Raw genomic sequence first — 21,074 nt, forward strand, 5'->3', positions numbered from 1 at the left:
TCCATGCACAGGCAATAGTAGGCCTCAGCGCCACCCCTGAAGCAGTGTATATGGATTTGAGCGTAGCGTCAATCTTACGATCAGCCAGTTCTTTTAGCGCGGTAGATCCAGGGACAGGTAAAACCACCTTTTTAGACAAACAAAAATGGAAACAACCACTGACAGCACTCTCAGTAACCAAAATAAAATCACCATACATAAGGGCCAATGTTCCTATGTTATGAAGCAGTCCTTGGATGTGTCCACCGCTCAGACTGACGTAGCAATGACGGTCTCCTAGTGATAACTCGAATTTCTGTTCTCACTTGATGGCGCTGCTTCCCGCTCTTCAGTTCTTTATACTGGCCAGAGGATTGTTGCTGGCAGTGTAACAGAGGTTCCTGACAGGCTTGTGACCAGTGTAGGGTATAGGTGCTGGCTCAGGGCGCCCCTGACAGCGCCGTACCATGTACCGCTGAGCCTCCGGAGCGCAGTCAGTACTGCGCTCCCACCCTGTTGCCACCATCTTCACACCAGCTCCCCGCTTGGCTAACGATCATCACCCTCAGGAGCTCAGTGTCCTGTCAGCGGAGATAGTGGCTCGAACCCCGCAGGGCAGATACTACTCACGCTTGGCGCTACAGAGTCACACCACGGCATGGTGTGACTAGAAGGGCTGTTTAACGTGGCTGCAGCAAGGACGTTGCTTATTCCATGGTATTTCTCCAAGCCCAACAGTATTTTACAGCCACCATTAACCACTTGCCTGGCATGGTCGCATCAGATGCAACCATGCCTGCAAGTGCTTTATCTGACCTGGTCGCACAGGATGCGACCAATCAGATAAATGGTGTTAGCAGTGGCAGGGAAGGGAAACTTCCCTCCGCTGCTGCTGTCAGAGGGACCGGAAGGTCCCTCTGCCTCCCTGCACTCACCCCTACTGATTGGCGTGCTGCCGATCACTGCTGATCGGTCAGCACGGCAGGATCCCCCCGCTCCAGAGGCTGCAGAGAATGGCAGCCGCTGGGGAGTGTAAATTAACCCTCCCAAGCCAGCCCCAGAACCCCCCCTGTATACCTGGAGGCTGTCCAGGCTTTCAAAATGAAAGCTGCGATGGTCACAATGTTTCCGATGTTTGAAAAATGTATTTAAAAATTATATATATATTTATATAATACGTGATGAAAGAAAGCAGCGGCACTCCGTCCAGATAAATTGTCAAACGTATATTGAAAAAAAAACAACAACAACAACAACAACAACAACAACAACAACAACAGTGGTCATATAACCACCTATTTATATATTTATTTATTTTTTCTTCACTAAAATCATTTTGGATAGGGTTAAATTCATGTTCACCTAATTCACTCAAAAAACAAACGACAATTTCGAAGCGGGTGTTGGCAAAATAAATTGTCAGTTAACATCGATGGGCACAACTTAATTGATGTTACTACAACAGCCTTTAAGAGGCTATTATGCCTATGTCTCGTTTCCCAAACCAGACCATTCTTGATCTTCTACCTCAGTTTTATCAATGTCAAATGAAACCTTGTTTATTAAATATGAATACATGCCAATTATCCATTTCGGATTAGCTTTCTTCATGATTTAGCAAAATGTCTCCTGGTGTCTTTTCTGTTATGCCATTGGAGGCCAGCCTTTGTGCAGTTCTCAACTGTATAATCTTTTTCTCTGTCCAAGACATTTTCTTTTTAAATGCACCATTATGCTGGTCATTTTTAGACCTTTTGCATTTGGTCAAGGGGTTACCTTTTTAATATGGTCTTCTGCTGCTTATGTATTGCAGTGTTCCATTTTTTTTATTTAGCTATTGCTATATTATACATTGCTTCAATTAAGAATATTGAAGAAAAAAAAATTGCTAGACCCCATATCAAAAACAGTCTGCAGTCTACATGCATGTGAAAATAGACAATTTAATATAATTTTAGACATATACATACACAAACTAGGCGTTTCTCTTTTTTGCATAACCTACATCAGTTCCTGCCATTAGTATGGCATTTGCAATAAAGCAGTGTGGCAGATTATCTCTATGGTTCAAGGGTGCCTTTATCTGTTCACAGAATGAGTTATGGAACAGGAACTAAGCATTATCAACACCAAATCTACAGCAATCATGCTTTAGAAAATAAGAATTTACTCACCGGTAATTCTATTTCTTGTAGTCCGTAGTGGATGCTGGGTACTCCGTAAGGACCATGGGGAATAGACGGGCTCCGCAGGAGACTGGGCACTCTAAAAGAAAGATTAGGTACTATCTGGTGTGCACTGGCTCCTCCCTCTATGCCCCTCCTCCAGACCTCAGTTAGGGAAACTGTGCCCGGAAGAGCTGACACTACTACTAGGAAAGGATTTGGAATCCAGGGTAAGACTCATACCAGCCACACCAATCACACCGTACAGCTTGTGATAACTATACCCAGTTAACAGTATGAACAACAAATGAGCCTCATTAACAGATGGCTCATAACAAAACCCTTTAGTTAAGCAATAACTATATACATGTATTGCAGAGAGTCCGCACTTGGGACGGGCTCCCAGCATCCACTATGGACTACGAGAAATAGAATTACCGGTGAGTAAATTCTTATTTTCTCTGACGTCCTAGTGGATGCTGAGTACTCCGTAAGGACCATGGGGATTATACCAAAGCTCCCAAACGGGCGAGAGAGTGCGGATGACTCTGCAGCACCGAATGAGCAAACTCAAGGTCCTCCTCAGCCAGGGTATCAAACTTGTAGAATTTTGCAAACGTGTTTGATCCCGACCAGGTAGCAGCTCGGCAAAGTTGTAAAGCCGAGACCCCCCCGGGCAGCCGCCCAAGAAGAGCCCACCTTCCTCGTGGAATGGGCTTTGACTGATTTAGGATGCGGCAGTCCAGCCGCAGAATGTGCAAGTTGAATCAAGCAACAGATCCAGCGAGCAATAGTCTGCTTAGAAGCAGGAGCACCCAGCTTGTTGGGTGCATGCAGGATAAACAGCAAGTCAGCAGTTTTTCTGACTCTAGCCGTCCTGGAAACATAGATTTTCAGGCCCCGGACTACGTCCAGCAACTTGGAAGCCTCCAAGTCCCGAGTAGCCGCAGGCACCACAATAGGTTGGTTCAAATGAAACGCTGATACCACCTTAGGGAGAAATTGGGGACGAGTCCTCAATTCTGCCCTGTCCATATGGAAGATCAGATAGGGGCTTTTACATGATAAAGCCGCCAATTCTGACACACGCCTAGCCGAAGCCAAGGCAAAAAGCATGACCACTTTCCACGTGAGATATTTCAACTCCACGGTCTGAAGTGGCTCAAACCAATGTAATTTTAGGAAATCCAACACAACGTTGAGATCCCAAGGTGCCACTGGGGGCACAAAAGGGGGCTGAATATGCAGCACTCCCTTAACAAACGTCTGAACTTCAGGCAGTGAAGCCAGTTCTTTCTGAAAGAAAATAGACAGGGCCGAAATCTGGACTTTAATGGATCCCAATTTTAGGCCCATAGTCACTCCTGACTGTAGGAAGTGCAGAAATCGACCCAGCTGAAATTCTTCTGTTGGGGCCTTCATAGCCTCGCACCAAGCAACATATTTTCGCCATATGCGGTGATAATGTTTTGCTGTCACATCCTTCCTAGCTTTTATCAGCGTAGGAATGACTTCAACCGGAATGCCCTTTTCCATCAGGATCCGGCGTTCAACCGCCATGCCGTCAAACGCAGCCGCGGTAATTCTTGGAACAGACAGGGCCCCTGCTGTAGCAGGTCCTGTCTGAGAAGCAGAGGCCAAGGGTCCTCTGAGATCATTTCTTGTAGTTCCGGGTACCAAGTCCTTCATGGCCAATCCGGATCGATGAGTATAGTTCTTACTCCTCTCTTTCTTATTATCCTCAGTACCTTTGGTATGAGAGGAAGAGGAGGGAACACATAAACCGACTGGTACACCCATGGTGTCACTAGAGCATCCACAGCTATCGCCTGAGGGTCCCTTGACCTGGCGCAATATCTTTTTAGCTTTTTGTTGAGGCGGGACGCCATCATGTCCACCTGTGGCCTTTCCCAACGCTTTACAATCAGCTGGAAGACTTCTGGATGAAGTCCCCACTCTCCCGGGTGGAGGTCGTGCCTGCTGAGGAAGTCTGCTTCCCAGTTGTCCACTCCCGGAATGAACACTGCTGACAGTGCTATCACGTGATTTTCCGCCCATCGGAGAATCCTTGTGGCTTCTGCCATCGCCATCCTGCTTCTTGTGCTGCCCTGTCGGTTTACATGGGCGACCGCCGTGATGTTGTCTGACTGAATCAGCACCGGTTGGTTTTGAAGCAGGGGTCTTGCCTGACTTAGGGCATTGTAAATGGCCCTTAGTTCCAGAATATTTGTGTGTAGGGAAGCTTCCTGACTCGACCATTGTCCTTGGAAGTTTCTTCCCTGAGTGACTGCCCCCAACCTCGGAGGCTTGCATCCGTGGTCACCAGAATCCAGTCCTGTATGCCGAATCTGCGGCCCTCGAGAAGATGAGCACTCTGCAGCCACCACAGCAGAGACACCCTGGCCCTCGGGGACAGGGTGATCAGCCGATGCATCTGAAGATGCGATCCGGACCACTTGTCTAACAGATCCCACTGAAAGATCCGTGCATGGAACCTGCCGAATGGAATTGCCTCGTAAGAAGCGACCATCTTTCCCAGGACTCGCGTGCAGTGATGCACCGACACCTGTTTTGGTTTTAGGAGGTCTCTGACCAGAGATGACAAACTCCTTGGCCTTCTCCTCCGGGAGAAACACCTTCTTCTGTTCTGTGTCCAGAATCATACCCAGGAACAGCAGACGCGTCGTAGGAACCAGCTGCGACTTCGGGATATTCAGAATCCAGCCGTGCTGTTGTAGCACTTCCTGAGATAGTGCTACTCCGACCAACAACTGCTCCCTGGACCTCGCCTTTATAAGGAGATCGTCCAAGTACGGGATAATTATAACTCCCTTCTTTCGAAGGAGTATCATCATTTCGGCCATTACTTTGGTAAATACCCTCGGTGCCGTGGACAGACCAAACGGCAACGTCTGGAATTGGTAATGGCAGTCCTATACCACAAAACGGAGGTACACCTGGTGAGGTGGGTAAATGGGGACATGTAGGTAAGCATCCTTGATGTCCAGTGATACCATGTAATCCCCCTCTTCCAGGCTTGCAATAACCGCCCTGAGCAATTCCATTTTGAACTTGAACTTCCTTATATAAGTGTTCAAGGATTTCAAATTTAGAATGGGTCTCACCTAACCGTCTGGTTTCGGTACCACAAACATTGTGGAATAGTAACCCCGTCCCTGTTGGAGGGGAACTTTGATTATCACCTGCTGGAGGTACAGCTTGTGAATTGCCGCCAGTACTACCCTCCCTGTCCTGGGGAGTAGCTGGCAAGGCTGATTTGAGGTAACGGCGAGGGGGAGACGTCTCGAATTCCAGCTTGTATTCCTGAGCTACCACTTGTAGAACCCAGAGATCCACCTGTGAGCGAACCCACTGGTCGCTGAAGTTCCGGAGACGGGCCCCCACCGCACCTGGCTCCACCAGTGGAGCCCCAGCGTCATGCGGTGGACTTAGTGGAAGCAGGGGAGGATTTTTGTTCTTGGGAACTGGCTGTATGGTGCAGCTTTTTCCCTCTACCCCTGCCTCTGGGCAGAAAGGACGCGCCTTTAACCCACTTGCCTTTCTGGGGCCGAGAGGACTGTACCTGATAATACGGTGCTTTCTTAGGCTGTGAGGGAACCCGAGGTAAAAATGTCGACTTCCCAGCTGTTGCTGTGGAAACGAGGTCAGAGAGACCATCCCCAAACAATTCCTCACCCTTGTAAGGCAAAACCTCCATGTGCCTTTTAGAATCCGCATCACCTGTCCACTGCCGAGTCCATAATACTCTCCTGGCAGAAATGGACATTGCATTAATTCTAGATGCCAGCCGGCAAATATCCCTCTGTGCATCTCTCATATATAAGACGACGTCTTTAATATGCTCTATGGTTAGCAAAATCGTATCCCTGTCGAGGGTATCAATATTTTCTGACAGGGTATCGGACCAAGCTGCTGCAGCACTACACATCCAAGCTGAAGCAATAGCAGGTCTCAGTATAGTACCTGAGTGTGTATATACAGACTTCAGGATAGCCTCCTGCTTTCTATCCGCAGGCTCCTTTAAGGCGGCCGTATCCTGAGACGGCAGTGCCACCTTTTTTGACAAGCGTGTGAGCGCCTTATCCACCATCGGGGATGTCTCCCAACGTAACCTTTCCTCTGGCGGGAAAGGGTACGCCATCAGTAACTTTTTAGAAATCACTAGTTTCTTATCGGGGGAAGCCCACGCTTCTTCACACACTTCATTCAACTCATCTGATGGGGGAAAAACCACTGGTTGCTTTTTCTCCCCAAACATAATACCCTTTTTAGTGGTACCTGGGTTAATGTCAGAAATGTGCAACACATTTTTCATTGCCGTAATCATGCAACGGATGGCCCTAGTGGAATGTACATTAGTCTCGTCCTCGTCGACACTGGAGTCAGACTCTGTGTCGACATCTGTGTCTGCCATCTGAGGTAGCGGGCGTTTTTGAGCCCCTGATGGCCTTTGAGACGCCTGGGCAGGCACTGGCTGAGAAGCCGGCTGTCCCACAGCTGTTATGTCATCGAACCTTTTATGCAAGGAGTTGACACTGTCTTGTAAAACCTTCTACATATCCATCCACTCTGGTGTCGACCCCGCAGGGGGTGACATCACACTTATCGGCACCTGCTCCGCCTCCACATAAGCCTCCTCATCAAACATGTCGACACAGCCATACCAACACACCGCACACACACAGGGAATGCTCTGACTGAGGACAGGACCCCACAAAGTCCTTTGGGGAGACAGAGAGAGAGTATGCCAGCACACACCACAGCGCTATATAATCAGGGATTTACACTAACACAAAGTGATTTTTCCCTATAGCTGCTTTACATATACAGTTTGCGCCTAAATTTAGTGCCCCCCCTCTCTTTTTTACCCTTTGAGCCTGGAAACTGCAGGGGAGAGCCTGGGGAGCTGTCTTCCAGCGGAGCTGTGAAGAGGAAATGGCGCCAGTGTGCTGAGGGAGATAGCCCCGCCCCCTTCTCGGCGGACTTCTCCCGCTCTTATATTTATATTATGGCGGGGGATTTTTGCACATATATAGTTTTTTTAGACTATATTATGTGCTGTTTGCCAATGTAAGGTACTCTAATTGCGCCCAGGGCGCCCCCCCCCCCCAGCGCCCTGCACCCATCAGTGACCGGAGTATGTGGTGTGCATAGGGAGCAATTGCGCACAGCTGCAGTGCTGTGCGCTACCTTAATGAAGACCTGAGTCTTCAGCCGCCGATTTTCAGGATGTTCTTCTTGCTTCTGGCTCTGCAAGGGGGACGGCGGTGCGGCTCCGGGACCGGACGATCGAGGACGGGTCCTGTGTTCGATCCCTCTGGAGCTAATGGTGTCCAGTAGCCTTAGAAGCCCAAGCTAGCTGCAAGCAGGTAGGTTCGCTTCTCTCCCCTTAGTCCCTCGTAGCAGTGAGTCTGTTGCCAGCAGATCTCACTGAAAATAAAAAACCTAACAAATACTTTCTTTACTAGAAGCTCAGGAGAGCCCCTAGTGTGCAACCAGCTCGGGCCGGGCACAGATTCTAACTGAGGTCTGGAGGAGGGGCATAGAGGGAGGAGCCAGTGCACACCAGATAGTACCTAATCTTTCTTTTAGAGTGCCCAGTCTCCTGCGGAGCCCGTCTATTCCCCATGGTCCTTACGGAGTACCCAGCATCCACTAGGACTTCAGAGAAACTATGTTGTGCATTAGAGAATGTAGTCTAAGGTCATTCATGTAACTGAGGCTGACCAACGCAACTTTTCCTTTTTTGACCTCTGCAACCTTTATGGACTTTAGAACCAAGATAACATTTAAAGCTTTTATTTATCTAGTGTTGTAGTTACTCATACTGCATGAACACATAGTAATTGAATTACCCCAGTTTGATTGCTCAGACAGAAATGCTATTCAACACATAACAAGCCAAGAAATGTACAATACTTACTTCCTTGTGGTCCATAAAACTTCACTATGAATTCATTTAGTCCACCTAGGATTGTGACTTCATGTTTGCTTTCAATGCTAAAACAGTATGTTAAAGAAGAAAACTAAAAAGGAACATTCTACTTTTTTCTTGAACAGAATACAAATACAATCTAAAACCAGATAAAAAGATTTGTATAGATTATTTGCAATAAAGATAGCGCTAACAAGGGGTGGCAGGTCTGTTAAACACAGAGAGAAATATTATATATATATATATATATATATATATATATATATATATATATATATTTATTTATTTTTTACAGCAGGTTGACAGTACCAATAAGTGATCTAAATGTACACTAACCTCATGTTTCCTTACAACTACGGCAATACTACAAAGACTCTTCATTAGTATTTCTTCAGTGTCTAAAGCTGGATCAAGCGTTCTTGCCATACATTATGCAAATTAATTCTAGAAAAACGTATGGGACGGGTGCCACTAAACAGTAAAATCATTGAAAAGTTCTGAAAAACACCTTATTTGGTTAATTTTTTTTTTTCCTTTCACATAACACCTTCATCCGGACAATGCACAGTACATATATTCTTTGGACACACTGTGCCACATTCTTCTATGAAGCAGCTATGGCGGCTGGGAGCCGCTGTAATACAGGCAGAGTCTTCAACATATCCCAAAAAGCACAGGTTACAGGACTCATACACATGTCATTTTCAACTAAACATTGGTGCAAGCTCATCTATATATCACCAACACATTTCAATAGTAAAGCACATATCAGACGAGAGTGTAGCATAAAGGAACTCCCTCCATATAAGGATGGCAGGGTGGGGTGGTGGTGAAGGGGCGGGGAGGAATGTATTGTGAATAAACATGCAGCCAAGGCATTTTTCAAAGCCTCTTTACCAAATAGGTAAATATGACTGTAGCTGTAAGAGCAATCAGAAACAAGATACGAGTCGACTATAAAGACCACAACTTCATGGGCATCCTCCCACAAAAAGTCCATTTATCAGACATCAAATCAGACCGTTAAGCCAATAGAATCTTACAGTGCTAGTTTGCACCACATGACAGGGAACCTACTGACCTGAATTAAATTAGGCAACAATCACTTCAAGTTTGCAGAGAGGTATGAAGCAACTACATGCTCAGATGTAAAATTCCATAGTTGGGAGAATGGAGGGATCCTATTAATACAAAGTTTTATATCTAAAATCCATAGAATAATCAAAACATCACCCGCCACAAAGTTATGCCATTACCATAATCTACATAAAATAAAGTTTGTTTATCCAATACATGTTCAAGTAACATTTCCGTTAGGAATTTAATTAATTACATATTGCCCCGTGTACTAGAAGCTTGCAGGCTATGGCCGTAGCAACTTTTTGCCAGGTTCTGTATATTCTGCGTATCCGAAGCATGTGCCGACATACAGTAACCATGAAGGCAGGCACATAATGTACTTACACACCAGAGTCTCTTCCCAAAAAGAAAAAAAACTGTTCCAGGAATCGGAGCCGCTGTCATTACATGACAGCTTGTGTTTTCTGCTACAAGACATATCAGCTAAAAATACAACATCAACATGAAAGAACATTAACCCCTAACACTGTGTGACCAAGTGTACAAACTAAATAGGAAAACCTTACAAAAACAAGCTCTAAATTGTCTATATAAAGTACAAAACTACAAATCATCAGTTGTTAGTGAGAAGTGACTCATTTAGGATTTTACCTTCTAGGAAAATATTCTCTCTTGTAGCAGATCAGCAGCAGTAAGAGTGATACAGTGCACTAAATTGTTGGAAAGTGCGTGGTCAGCGGGCCCCTACTCCTCAATCTCCAGTTTGCCATTTGGGAGCTGTATCCTGCATCTCTTGTATGCTCAAGACTATTGGCTAAAGCATTTAAAGTTACCTACACACTTAACATGTTATAAGTATCACATGCAAAAAGGTAAACAGAATATTTTCAGCAACAGGTTTTGTGCAATCTCTGGGACAAGTTTACAGTTTCATGAGTATTAAAGGATTGTGATCATATGTACTGTCAGCAATATGCACATTGTGCTCCCACACAGTTAAACTGAGAAAAAAAGTTAAGCTGTTTATAAAATATAACCCCCCTCCTCCCCTAAAAATAAAATAATGATATGAATTGAGAGTATGAAATTCCCTAATTTGCTCCTAAATGCTGGAAAACTGATGGAGCGTTCATTCAATCAATTTGGTTAAATGCGCTGGGTTTAAACAACTTGTCTAAATGTCACTTTGTCTGGTTACTGGTATTTGGGTACAAATGGCTGATATCATTTGATCATATACATTATCATATTTTCAATGCAACCAGCCAACTAGGTATAAGCCTTTTCGACTGCCATTACAAGCAATAATAAGTTGTAGCTCAGTGGAAATTCTGCTACCTCAAAAAACAAAACAAAAAAAACCCTGGGTCCAGTGACTTGGGAAAGCTACCAGAGTACCAACCAGGGTTGCACCCAGGTAGACTGCAATGTAAACTGGTAACTGTCCAGTTTACAGCATGGGGAGAGCGGGAGTTTGTTACCTGTGTGTAGTGTAAATGGCGGCCACCCGGGAATGACCCAGGTCAGAGCCACAGTGAGAACAGGCGCTGTAGTGGATCAGACCCAGATTGGAACGGTTACAAATCCCAGGTCAGACCCAGGAGGGAGAGGGATTGATTTGTCCATTAAGACCGTATGGACGACCTGGAGAATATCCCAGACACTCACGTGTTGGGCAATTTGCTTTCAATATCTTATTTGATTACATCAACCAAGGACAGCATCTAACCACAATAGCATTATGAATAAGGTAAAATAGCAATGCTAGGTGAATGCTACGTTTTTCAATCAATTTTGGACAACCGGTCAGTCACAATCTTGTCAGAAATTAGTGTGCTGCAATTTATTCAGATAGAGTATATTTACTTTTTGAAGACGGCAACGTTTTTAATACAAAAGGCCAACATCCAATTAGCTGCCGTAATTTACCGCAGCTAATGGATTCGGCCGGGGCTATCCAATTAACCCCGATTCGCTGCACTTATCAAGGATTATGCTTTGGTTGCCTCAGTCACCTGAAGCATAATCTGCGATAATCAGCTGGAAGTGCGATAACACATGGGATCAAGACCTTACCCCAGATCACATGCATTATCGCAAACGTGGGTCCTTTTTTGGACGATAAAAACAGCCTATAATTGGATATAGCGATATTGACCATCGGTCAATAATAATGCTATCAGGCCATGTTTATCAGCTAAAAAAAAAAAAAAAAAAAAAAAAAAAGAATTACACCTAATAGAATATCGGCCAAAGTGTATGTAAGGCTGCATACACGCGGTGCGATTTGCCTTGCGATATGTACTATATAGCCCATATTTCAGGAAAATATAGTGCATATCGCACCGTGTGTATAGAACTTGCGCAAGGTCGGCATCGCAAGAAAATAATAGCCCTTGCAGGCAGTCTAACATTGATTATATCGGTGGTGTCTGGCTCCGGGCACATCGCATAGTCAATGTTGTGTGTATGCACCTTAAGACTTCAAACCACAAAGTAATATTAAAGAGTAATATTTAAGAGCTAGGCAAGAACTAGGCATTATGCTTGAACACTAGTCTCTGAGCAACTCTGTGTCCTTCAAAGTACCTAGGAGGAGTGGTAAGAGGCGGCGATAATGGTATTTACAGTAACTGTGCGGTATGTGCTGCATTTATAAGTTCCCTGTATTTATTCATGCAGGGAAGTGATCTGTAATATGGAAGCGTGTCATTATCAGTGCTGCTAATAAGCAGACAGAGCCGATCAGGTTTCGATAGTTATTAACAGTCAGTTGGACCGTTCAGCCGACTGCATGTATCAATTTCAACAGTCCATGATGGAGTGCCATACTCACTGCATGGTCCCTGGCTGTGGAATATGCAGAGGGATTGTGCTTCCAAAAAACAAAAATAAGAGTTATGGTAAAACTTAAAAAACTTTGTTAACTTTTTCTTCGAGGTCCATGGGATCCACAGGGTTAATGATGGGGTATGTTTGTGGAGACCAGGATCAGGCACAGAAAAGCAAAAGCTTGTGAGCCTCCCAGAATGCACTGGGCTCTTCTCCCCTCATACCCCCTCCCACAGCTCAGGCACTTCAGTTTTAGTTAACAACCCCAGAGCAGGAGCTGGACAGGAGAGAAGGAAGAATAGTACACACAGGAAATACGCAGAGAAGGGAACTGGTGACCTAGAAAGTAATCCATTGAAGCTAGGTGTGTCAGGGTGGGCGCCCTGTGGATCCCATGGACCTTGAAGAAAAAGTTAAAAGGTAAGTTTTACCATGACTCTTCTTCTGGGTACATGGTCACCACAGGGTTAACGATGGGGATGTCCCAAAGCAGTTGTAATAGGGAGGGTACGTTCCTAAGCTGAATGGAGGACATTGCCTCTCAGGATGCAACTTTTGTCCGCAAATGCATCTAAGGCATAGAACCTAAAAAACGTGTGGGCAGAAGACTAGGTAGCAGCCTTGCAGAGTTGTGCAGCAGATGTGACACAGCGAGTTGCCCACGAAGGACCCACAGAATGAGTAGAGTGACCAGAGACTGTACTTGGAACAGGAAGATAAGCTTGCGAAATGGTCATGCAAAGCCAACGTGCCAATGTTTTGTTTATTGGCTGGCTAGCCCCACTTGTGGAATCCATAAAGGATGAATAATGAATCAATTTTCCTAAACGGAACTAGTACAGTCCACGTAGATCCTGAGAGCATGGACCACACCCAATGAGGCTTCCTCACGTGAAAGGCCGGGTTCATGGAAGGCCACTACCACAATTGGTTCATTGACATGGAATTTAGGTCTTTGTGAAATACCAAAAAGAGGGAGCGTCGGGAAAGTGCTCCCAAGTCAGAGACTCTTCATGATGGGCAGTTGGAAGAGTCTTAACCATTTGAGGTCCATGTTCGCCAACGGATCAAAGGGAGACTGTTCTAGAGCCCGAAGAACAAATGACAAATCCCAAGGAGCCACCGGAGGGATAAATGGAGGTTGTAGCCGGAGTACCCCCTGAAGGAAGGTACGAAAATCTGGTTCGGGGGCAAGTCTCTTCTGGAACCAGACGAACAAAAAGCAGAGACCTGAACTTTCAGAAAAGCCAAGCGCAGACCCATGCCCAAGCCTGCTGGAGGGCTAGAAGCCTAGGGATCCTAAAAATCCTAGGATCATAGTGGCGATGAGCACACCACTGAAAGTAGGAGTGCCAAATATGGTAATAAATGCAAACTGATGCTGGTTTGTGAGCATTTGAATAATCACAATGGAAAAGCCTTTTTCCCTTAGGATGGATGACTCAAGAGCCACACCGTCAAAGACAAGTGAGCTAGGTCTGGGTGTAGACAGGGACCTTGTGAGAGAAGATCTGGCCGAAGCGGCAGAGGGAAGGGCTCATCTATGGAGAGGCACTGGAGATCCGTGAACCAATGGCATCTGGGCCATGCCAGAACCAAGATTATGACCATGCCGCATTTGTGTAGAGAGATACTAGAGGGAAGAGAAGCCAGATAAAAGATCCATGGCACTGTTCGTGCATCCACGAAGCTCACTTCTGGATCGCTTGTCCTGGTCCTGAACATTGGCAACTTATGGTTGTGTCTGGAGGCCATGATGTCCACGTCCGGAAGATTCCACTTCTCTACCAGAAGCTGAAAGACATCTGGGTGTAGAGACAACTCTCCAGCGTGTACGTCCGGTTGGCTGAGGAAGTCTACTTCCCATTTGAGGACACCAGGAATGAATATCGCAGAGATGGCTGGAAGGTGGCGTTCTGCCCAGGTGAGAATCAGAGTTACTTTTTGCATCGCTGCCGCACTACGAGCGCCTCCCTTACGATTTATATAAGCCACTGTTGTAGCGTTGCCTGACTGGACTTGATCTGGAGAGCCTTGCAGGAGAGGTCCTAAGCCATTTGAAGGGCCCGGTACACTGCTCGAAGCTCCAGGATATTGATTGGAAGATCCCTGTCAGAGACAAGCGGCCCTGAAAATAGTGAGTGCCCGTGACAGCTCCCCACCACCGGAGGAAGGCATCCGTGGTTAGAAGTGTCCAGTGTGTAACCCAGAATGGTTGCCTTTTGTCCACATTGATGTGTATAGCCACCATGAGAAGGACTGCCGAACATCCCAAGGCAGGATTATTGTCTGAGACGCGACCTGCTTGGGTAGACCATTCCATCTGCAGAGGATCAGGCATTGTAGAGGCCTGGAGTGAAATTGGTCATCTTCCACCATGTTGAAGGTGGTTACTATAGAGCCCAGGGTCTGCATTGCTGAATGGATCAAGACCCTTTGACTGTAAAGTAGGTTGCGGATGCGCAATTGCAGTGCTGCAATCTTGTCTTGAGGAAGGAAGATGCGCTGTACTTGGGCATCCAGTAGAGCTCTAAGATGGAGCATCCTCTGAGACGGGATGATAGAGGACTTGGCCCAATTGATTAGCCATTCATGACTCTGAAGGAATGACATTCACCTGGAAATGATGGTGCAGTACCTCTGGAGAATGTGCAAGAAGCAGGAGGTAGTCCAGGTAAGGGAGTATTTTGAATTTCCTACCATCGGAGAAGAGACGCCATCACCGCCATTGATTTGGTGAACACCCTGGGAGATGTGGACAGTCCGAAGGGTAGGGCCTGGGATTGAAAATGCTGATGAAGGACAGCAAAGGGGAGATACTGTTGATGACAGGGTGCTATAGGTACCTGAAGGTATGCATCCTGCATATCCAGGGAGACCATAAAGTACTAAGGTCTCATAGCCAAGACAATTGGCTGGGAGAGGGGCCGCTAGGGAAGCGTTGACCCCCCCTTGCCGACATCCACTATCGGTTTCCTCACCTGCAATTTATTTAAAATCAAAATGTATTAGTCAGTTTGATCAAAATTACAGGTAGTGCCTAGATCGTTTTTGGACATTGTACCAAGACGTAAAAAAAAAAAAAAGGAAAGTCCTCTATAAATATTCATGCACAGCCTAATTGGGTTATGCACTATTTACTGGATTGAGCACACCATCCTCGGGTTGGTATCGAGTGAATGCATTGCTCTTAGAATTTCACTGAAAACTCCAATGCCTAATGCACGAATCCAGAAACTTCAGTGTCTTAACCTGAACAGAGAATGGAATCTCTTTGGTTTCAGTTGCACCCCCCCTATCACTTATCTGTGAGATGGGCATCTCTCCTCTGGTGGGGGAACCAGCGCTCCCGCGGCTCTCAGAAGGCTGCTCGCTGCTTTCGAGTCAGGTCAGGCCTCTCCCCGGTATCTTCTCCACTGCTTGCCTAGTTGGCTCAGTCTATTTGATGCAGTCATCTTGGATTAGGTCAGTTGGCCACCAAACCACCATCATGCAACAGGAGACAGTCATGTGATCCAGACTACCAATCCAAATGCAGCAAGTGGTATAACAGTAAAAATATTATGATTCTGCGATCGTCAAACTAATTCTGGCCATACGCTAGGTCGATATGCGCTGCACATATGATCAGCCGATCTCGGCCCCCGGCAATTGTGGAGGTACGATAGATCATATAGCGCTAAAGCACTGTACAATCTATTGCATGCCCGGTGGCCGGCAGGGGGAAATGTAGTGCGACTCGCACCTAGTGTATGGCCAGCATAAGTCTGATATGAATCAAATCACCACACATGCATTAACCATTTGAATAATGAACATAATATATTCATTATAAATCACAAACTACTGCTTAAAACACAATAATAGTTTTAAATATATACTCAAGAGGCTTTATACAGAAAAATACATAATATTTAATTAGATAAAATATTTTATAGGATGTGGATAAGATCCCTTCTCCAATGAAGGCTTTATATATCCAGAAAAATTAAAAGCATTACTATACCACTGTGTTCATACATATATCCAATAAATAGATCAGTATCTATACTGTATCTTTATGAGACCAGCATGCGTCTTTTCTCCAGGTATGTCTCACAATGCGGCTGTATTAATATACTCCCCTGTGGCAGTCTATTTATTATATGCTGGTGACCAGTGCAAGCAAATCGCAATATTGTAATAAACAAGCAAAGACCTTTTACTGCGGGAGCTTGTGAATCCCCCCGGCTGACAGTGTAATGTCCATGTGTGTGGCAGCAGCTGGCTATCAGTCTTTTCAGCTGGTATGCTTTCTCATTTGGGTCCTTTATACAGCACAGCCTTCAGGGACATATAACTAGTTTGGCGCCTATAAGAGGGAGCTTTATCAAAGACATTGCTACCAGTTGCGATTATTATGAATAAATTGTTAATTTTTTTAAATTAATTTATGTGTGGTGATTTAATTCACATCAGACTTCATTTGACAATGAGCGCAGAATCACAATATTATTTTTGCACTGGTGCCTGTTAAAAAGGGTAAATTGTGATAAGTGTGCACACACAAGCACACAAGTGAATCTGCAGCTGCTAAAAACAACAACAATTGAGCAATTAAAATCAGGGCATGAATAGTTTGTGTTGGTAGTACTTTATAAGTGGTATAAAAAAGTCTTCCTAGTGCACTCACAAGTTGCCAGGGGTGGTATTCATGTGACCGGCGGTCTGCTGACCAACAGTCACATGACCTCCTCCACCATCCCGCCGGCTCAGTATCCCGATGGTCGGCATGCCGACCAACAGGGACTATTTCCACTCGTGGGTGTCCACGACACCCATAGAGTGGGAATAGAACCCGTGGCGACCGCAGGTCGCCACCGAGCCCGCAGCGTGGCGAGCACAGCGAGCCCGCAAGGGGCTTGCTGCACTCGCCCCTCCCCGCCGGGATCCCGGCGTCGGTATGCTGCCGGGATCCCGGCGTCGGTAAGCTGCCCGCCGGTCTGCCATACTACACCCGTTGCCAGTACACAGCTTCTTAGCTACATACCCCGGCTCCTGATCTTCTTGGTCAGTACTACTGGTCCCAGCCAGTAAACTCCAGTTACAGTCGGATAACTTTTCTGTAAAAGCACTATGGGTTCCTGCTAGCAAACCATACTACCAGTTCCAGCGTGGTGTTTCTCTGCAGGAGCACAGCCAGTCCAATCCCGGGCAAACAGCCCATATATCCTGTTTCACTAGCTTCCGCATCCTGCTCATGCGCAGGAATTTCATAAGACTTCCCAACTTCTAGCCCTAGTTCAGTAACACAAACTTTGCCAGATTTGACAGAAATCTGTTTGAATACTAATACTAGTGTCTGGCGCTATTAATAATAATTATGTTAAAACAGTTGTGGATGGGTGTCTAGATCAATACTCACACCCAATCCACACAAGACAATCTAAACTTGCTCACGCAACTCATGCAATCTGAATAGCCGCAAACAGGGTATAGTGGCCTGTGGATGTGGCCAACACAATCTCACCTGATTGAAACCAGGTGTACCAAAAGCAAAACTGAATAACCCCTTGCGCTAATTAATTGAAGGCAACATGACATGAAAACACACAAGTTAATTAATTAAGATAATTTTAATGTCTATAAAATCAATCATATATGAGTTAACTAGACAATCATAAAAAATTGAGTTAATTAGTATGCGCATACAAATAAAAAAGCTAAATGCTGGACCTACTATTTGAGCATAAGAGGTGGATCATATAGCTACTTGTGACCACAAAGGACTGATTCAATAATCATAGGTTGACAGTGTCCTGAATTTTCTTCTCAGAATAGGACAGTCCCATTAGATGTGCTCATATAAATTTGTTTAAGTAAATACCAAATGTTAGGTTGAACCAAATAATCAAATGTGGATGGTTCTTTTACATGTGATAAAGCTATCCAGACAACATGGAGGAAATAGGTATATCACCCGGGGCTTGGTGCACGGCAAGCACCTGTAGAAGAAAGCTCCAGTCTGCCACAGTCCGTGAGTGGCGTACTCCGTCTCCCACTGTGTCAGGTTCTCATGCACACACCTTATATCGCTTTGAGAGATAGAGGTTGGTCCGGCTCCCGGAGCTCTGCGCACTGCAGGCGCTGATCAGATGGTTTTGCTCCCGTCTTTAAGCCGCCGCATATAGCGTCCTCCCGTCTCCCATTTAACAGTCTCGAGCAGCGTTGCACATCAATAAGGACCTAGATGCAATGTCCACTGGGTCACAAAAGGGCATGCGCATACTAATTAACTCAATTTTTTATGATTGTGTCTAGTTAACTCATATATGATTGATTTTATAGACATTAAAAATAATAAGAATTTACTTACCGATAATTCTATTTCTCGGAGTCCGTAGTGGATGCTGGGGTTCCTGAAAGGACCATGGGGAATAGCGGCTCCGCAGGAGACAGGGCACAAAAAGTAAAGCTTTAGGATCAGGTGGTGTGCACTGGCTCCTCCCCCTATGACCCTCCTCCAAGCCTCAGTTAGGATACTGTGCCCGGACGAGCGTACACAATAAGGAAGGATTTATGAATCCCGGGTAAGACTCGTACCAGCCACACCAATCACACTGTACAACCTGTGATCTGAACCCAGTTAACAGTATGATAACAGCGGAGCCTCTGAAAGATGGCTCACAACAATAATAACCCGATTTTTGTAACTATGTACAAGTATTGCAGATAATCTGCACTTGGGATGGGCGCCCAGCATCCACTACGGACTCCGAGAAATAGAATTATCGGTAAGTAAATTCTTATTTTCTCTATCGTCCTAGTGGATGCTGGGGTTCCTGAAAGGACCATGGGGATTATACCAAAGCTCCCAAACGGGCGGGAGAGTGCGGATGACTCTGCAGCACCGAATGAGAGAACTCCAGGTCCTCCTTAGCCAGGTTATCAAATTTGTAGGATTTTACAAACGTGTTTGCCCCTGACTAAATAGCCGCTCGGCAAAGTTGTAAAGCCGAGACCCCTCGGGCAGCCGCCCAAGATGAGCCCACCTTCCTTGTGGAATGGGCATTTACATATTTTGGCTGTGGCAGGCCTGCCACAGAATGTGCAAGCTGAATTGTATTACACATCCAACTAGCAAAAGTCTGCTTAGAAGCAAGAGCACCCAGTTTGTTGGGTGCATACAGGATAACAGCAAGTCAGTTTTCCTGACTCCAGCCGTCCTGGAACCTATATTTTCAGGGCCCTGACCACATCTAGCAACTTGGAGTCCTCCAAGTCCCTAGTAGGCGCAAGACACCACAATAAGCTGGTTCAGGTGAAACACTGACACCACCTTAGGGAGAGAACTGGGGACGAGTCCGCAGCTCTGCCCTGTCCGAATGGACAAACAGATATGGGCTTTTTTGAGAAAAAAACCACCAATTTGACACTCGCCTGGTCCAGGCCAGGTCCAAGAGCATGTTCACTTTTCATGTGAGATGCTTCAAATCCACAGATTTGACTGGTTTTAAACCAATGTGTTTTGAGGAATCCCAGAACTACGTTGAGATCCCACAGTGCCACTGGAGGCACAAAAGGGGGTTGTATATGCAATACTCCCTTGACAAACTTCTGGACTTCAGGAACTGAAGCCAATTCTTTCTGGAAGAAAAATCGACAGGGCCGAAATTTGAACCTTAATGGACCCCAATTTGAGGCCCATAGACACTCCTGTTTGCAGGAAATGCAGGAATCGACAGAGTTGAAATTTCTTCGTGGGGCCTTCCTGGCCTCACACCACGCAACATATTTTCGCCACATGTGGTGATAATGTTGTGCGGTCACCTCCTTTCTGGCTTTGACCAGGGTAGGAATGACCTCTTCCTGAATGCCTTTTCCCTTAGGATCCGGCGTTCCACCGCCATGCCGTCAAACGCAGCTGCGGTAAGTCTTGGAACAGACATGGTACTTGCTGAAACAAGTCCCTTCTTAGCGGCAGAGGCCATAAGTCCTCTGTGAGCATCTCTTGAAGTTCCGGGTACCAAGTCCTTCTTGGCCAATCCGGAGCCATGAGTATAGTTCTTACTCCTCTACGTCTTATAATTCTCAGTACCTTAGGTATGAAAAGCAGAGGATGGAACACATACACCGACTGGTACACCCACGGTGTTACCAGAACGTCCACAGCTATTGCCTGAGGGTCTCTTAACCTGGCGCAATACCTGTCCCGTTTTTTGTTCAGACGGGACGCCATCATGTCCACCTTTGGTAATTCCCAACGGTTTACAATCATGTGGAAAACTTCCCCATGAAGTTCCCACTCTGCCGGGTGGAGGTCGTGCCTACTGAGGAAGTCTGCTTCCCAGTTTCCATTCCCGGAATGAAACACTGCTGACAGTGCTATCACATGATTTTCCGCCCAGCGAAAAGTCCTTGCAGTTTTTGCCACTGCCCTCCTGCTTCTTGTGCCGCTCTGTCTATTTACGTGGGCGACTGCCGTGATGTTTTATCCCACTGGATCAATACCGGCTGACCTTGAAGCAGAGGTCTTGCTAAGCTTAGAGCATTATAAATTTACCCTTAGCTATATTTATGTGGAGAAAAGTCTCCAGACTTGATCACACTCCCTGGAAATTTTTTCCTTGTGTGACTGCTCCCCAGCCTCTCGGGCTGGCCTCCGTGGTCACCAACATCCAAAACTGAATGCCGAATCTGCGGCCCTCTAGAAGATGAGCACTCTGTAACCACCACAGGAGAGACACCCTTGTCCTTGGATATAGGGTTATCCGCTGATGCATATGAAGATGCGATCCGGACCATTTGTCCAGCAGATCCCACTGAAAAGTTCTTGCATGAAATCTGCCGACTGGAATTGCTTCGAAGGAAGTCACCATTTTTTTTACCATGGCCCTTGTGCAATGATGCACTGATTTTAGGAGGTTCCTGACTAGCTCGGATAACTCCCTGGCTCTCTCTTCCGGGAGAAACACCTTTTTCTGGACTGTGTCCAGAATCATCCCTAAGCACAGGAGACTTGTTGTCGGGATCAGCTGCGATTTTGGAATATTTAGAATCCACCCCTGCTGTTGTAACAGTAT

At 45.9% G+C, this 21,074-nt stretch overlaps 1 protein-coding gene across 1 annotated transcript in view; it reads right to left on the reverse strand.

Moving 5' to 3' along the window:
- UBE2H (ubiquitin conjugating enzyme E2 H) overlaps positions 1-21,074 on the reverse strand; it is a 156,853-nt gene that overhangs the window by 47,730 nt on the left and 88,049 nt on the right. The window contains exon 2 of the mRNA XM_063926735.1: positions 8,089-8,165. Coding sequence (XP_063782805.1) covers positions 8,089-8,165 — 77 coding nt within the window. The remainder of the gene's footprint in view (positions 1-8,088; positions 8,166-21,074) is intronic.

Source organism: Pseudophryne corroboree, chromosome 6 (genome assembly GCF_028390025.1).
Source record: "Pseudophryne corroboree isolate aPseCor3 chromosome 6, aPseCor3.hap2, whole genome shotgun sequence".
Lineage (NCBI taxonomy): Eukaryota > Metazoa > Chordata > Amphibia > Anura > Myobatrachidae > Pseudophryne > Pseudophryne corroboree.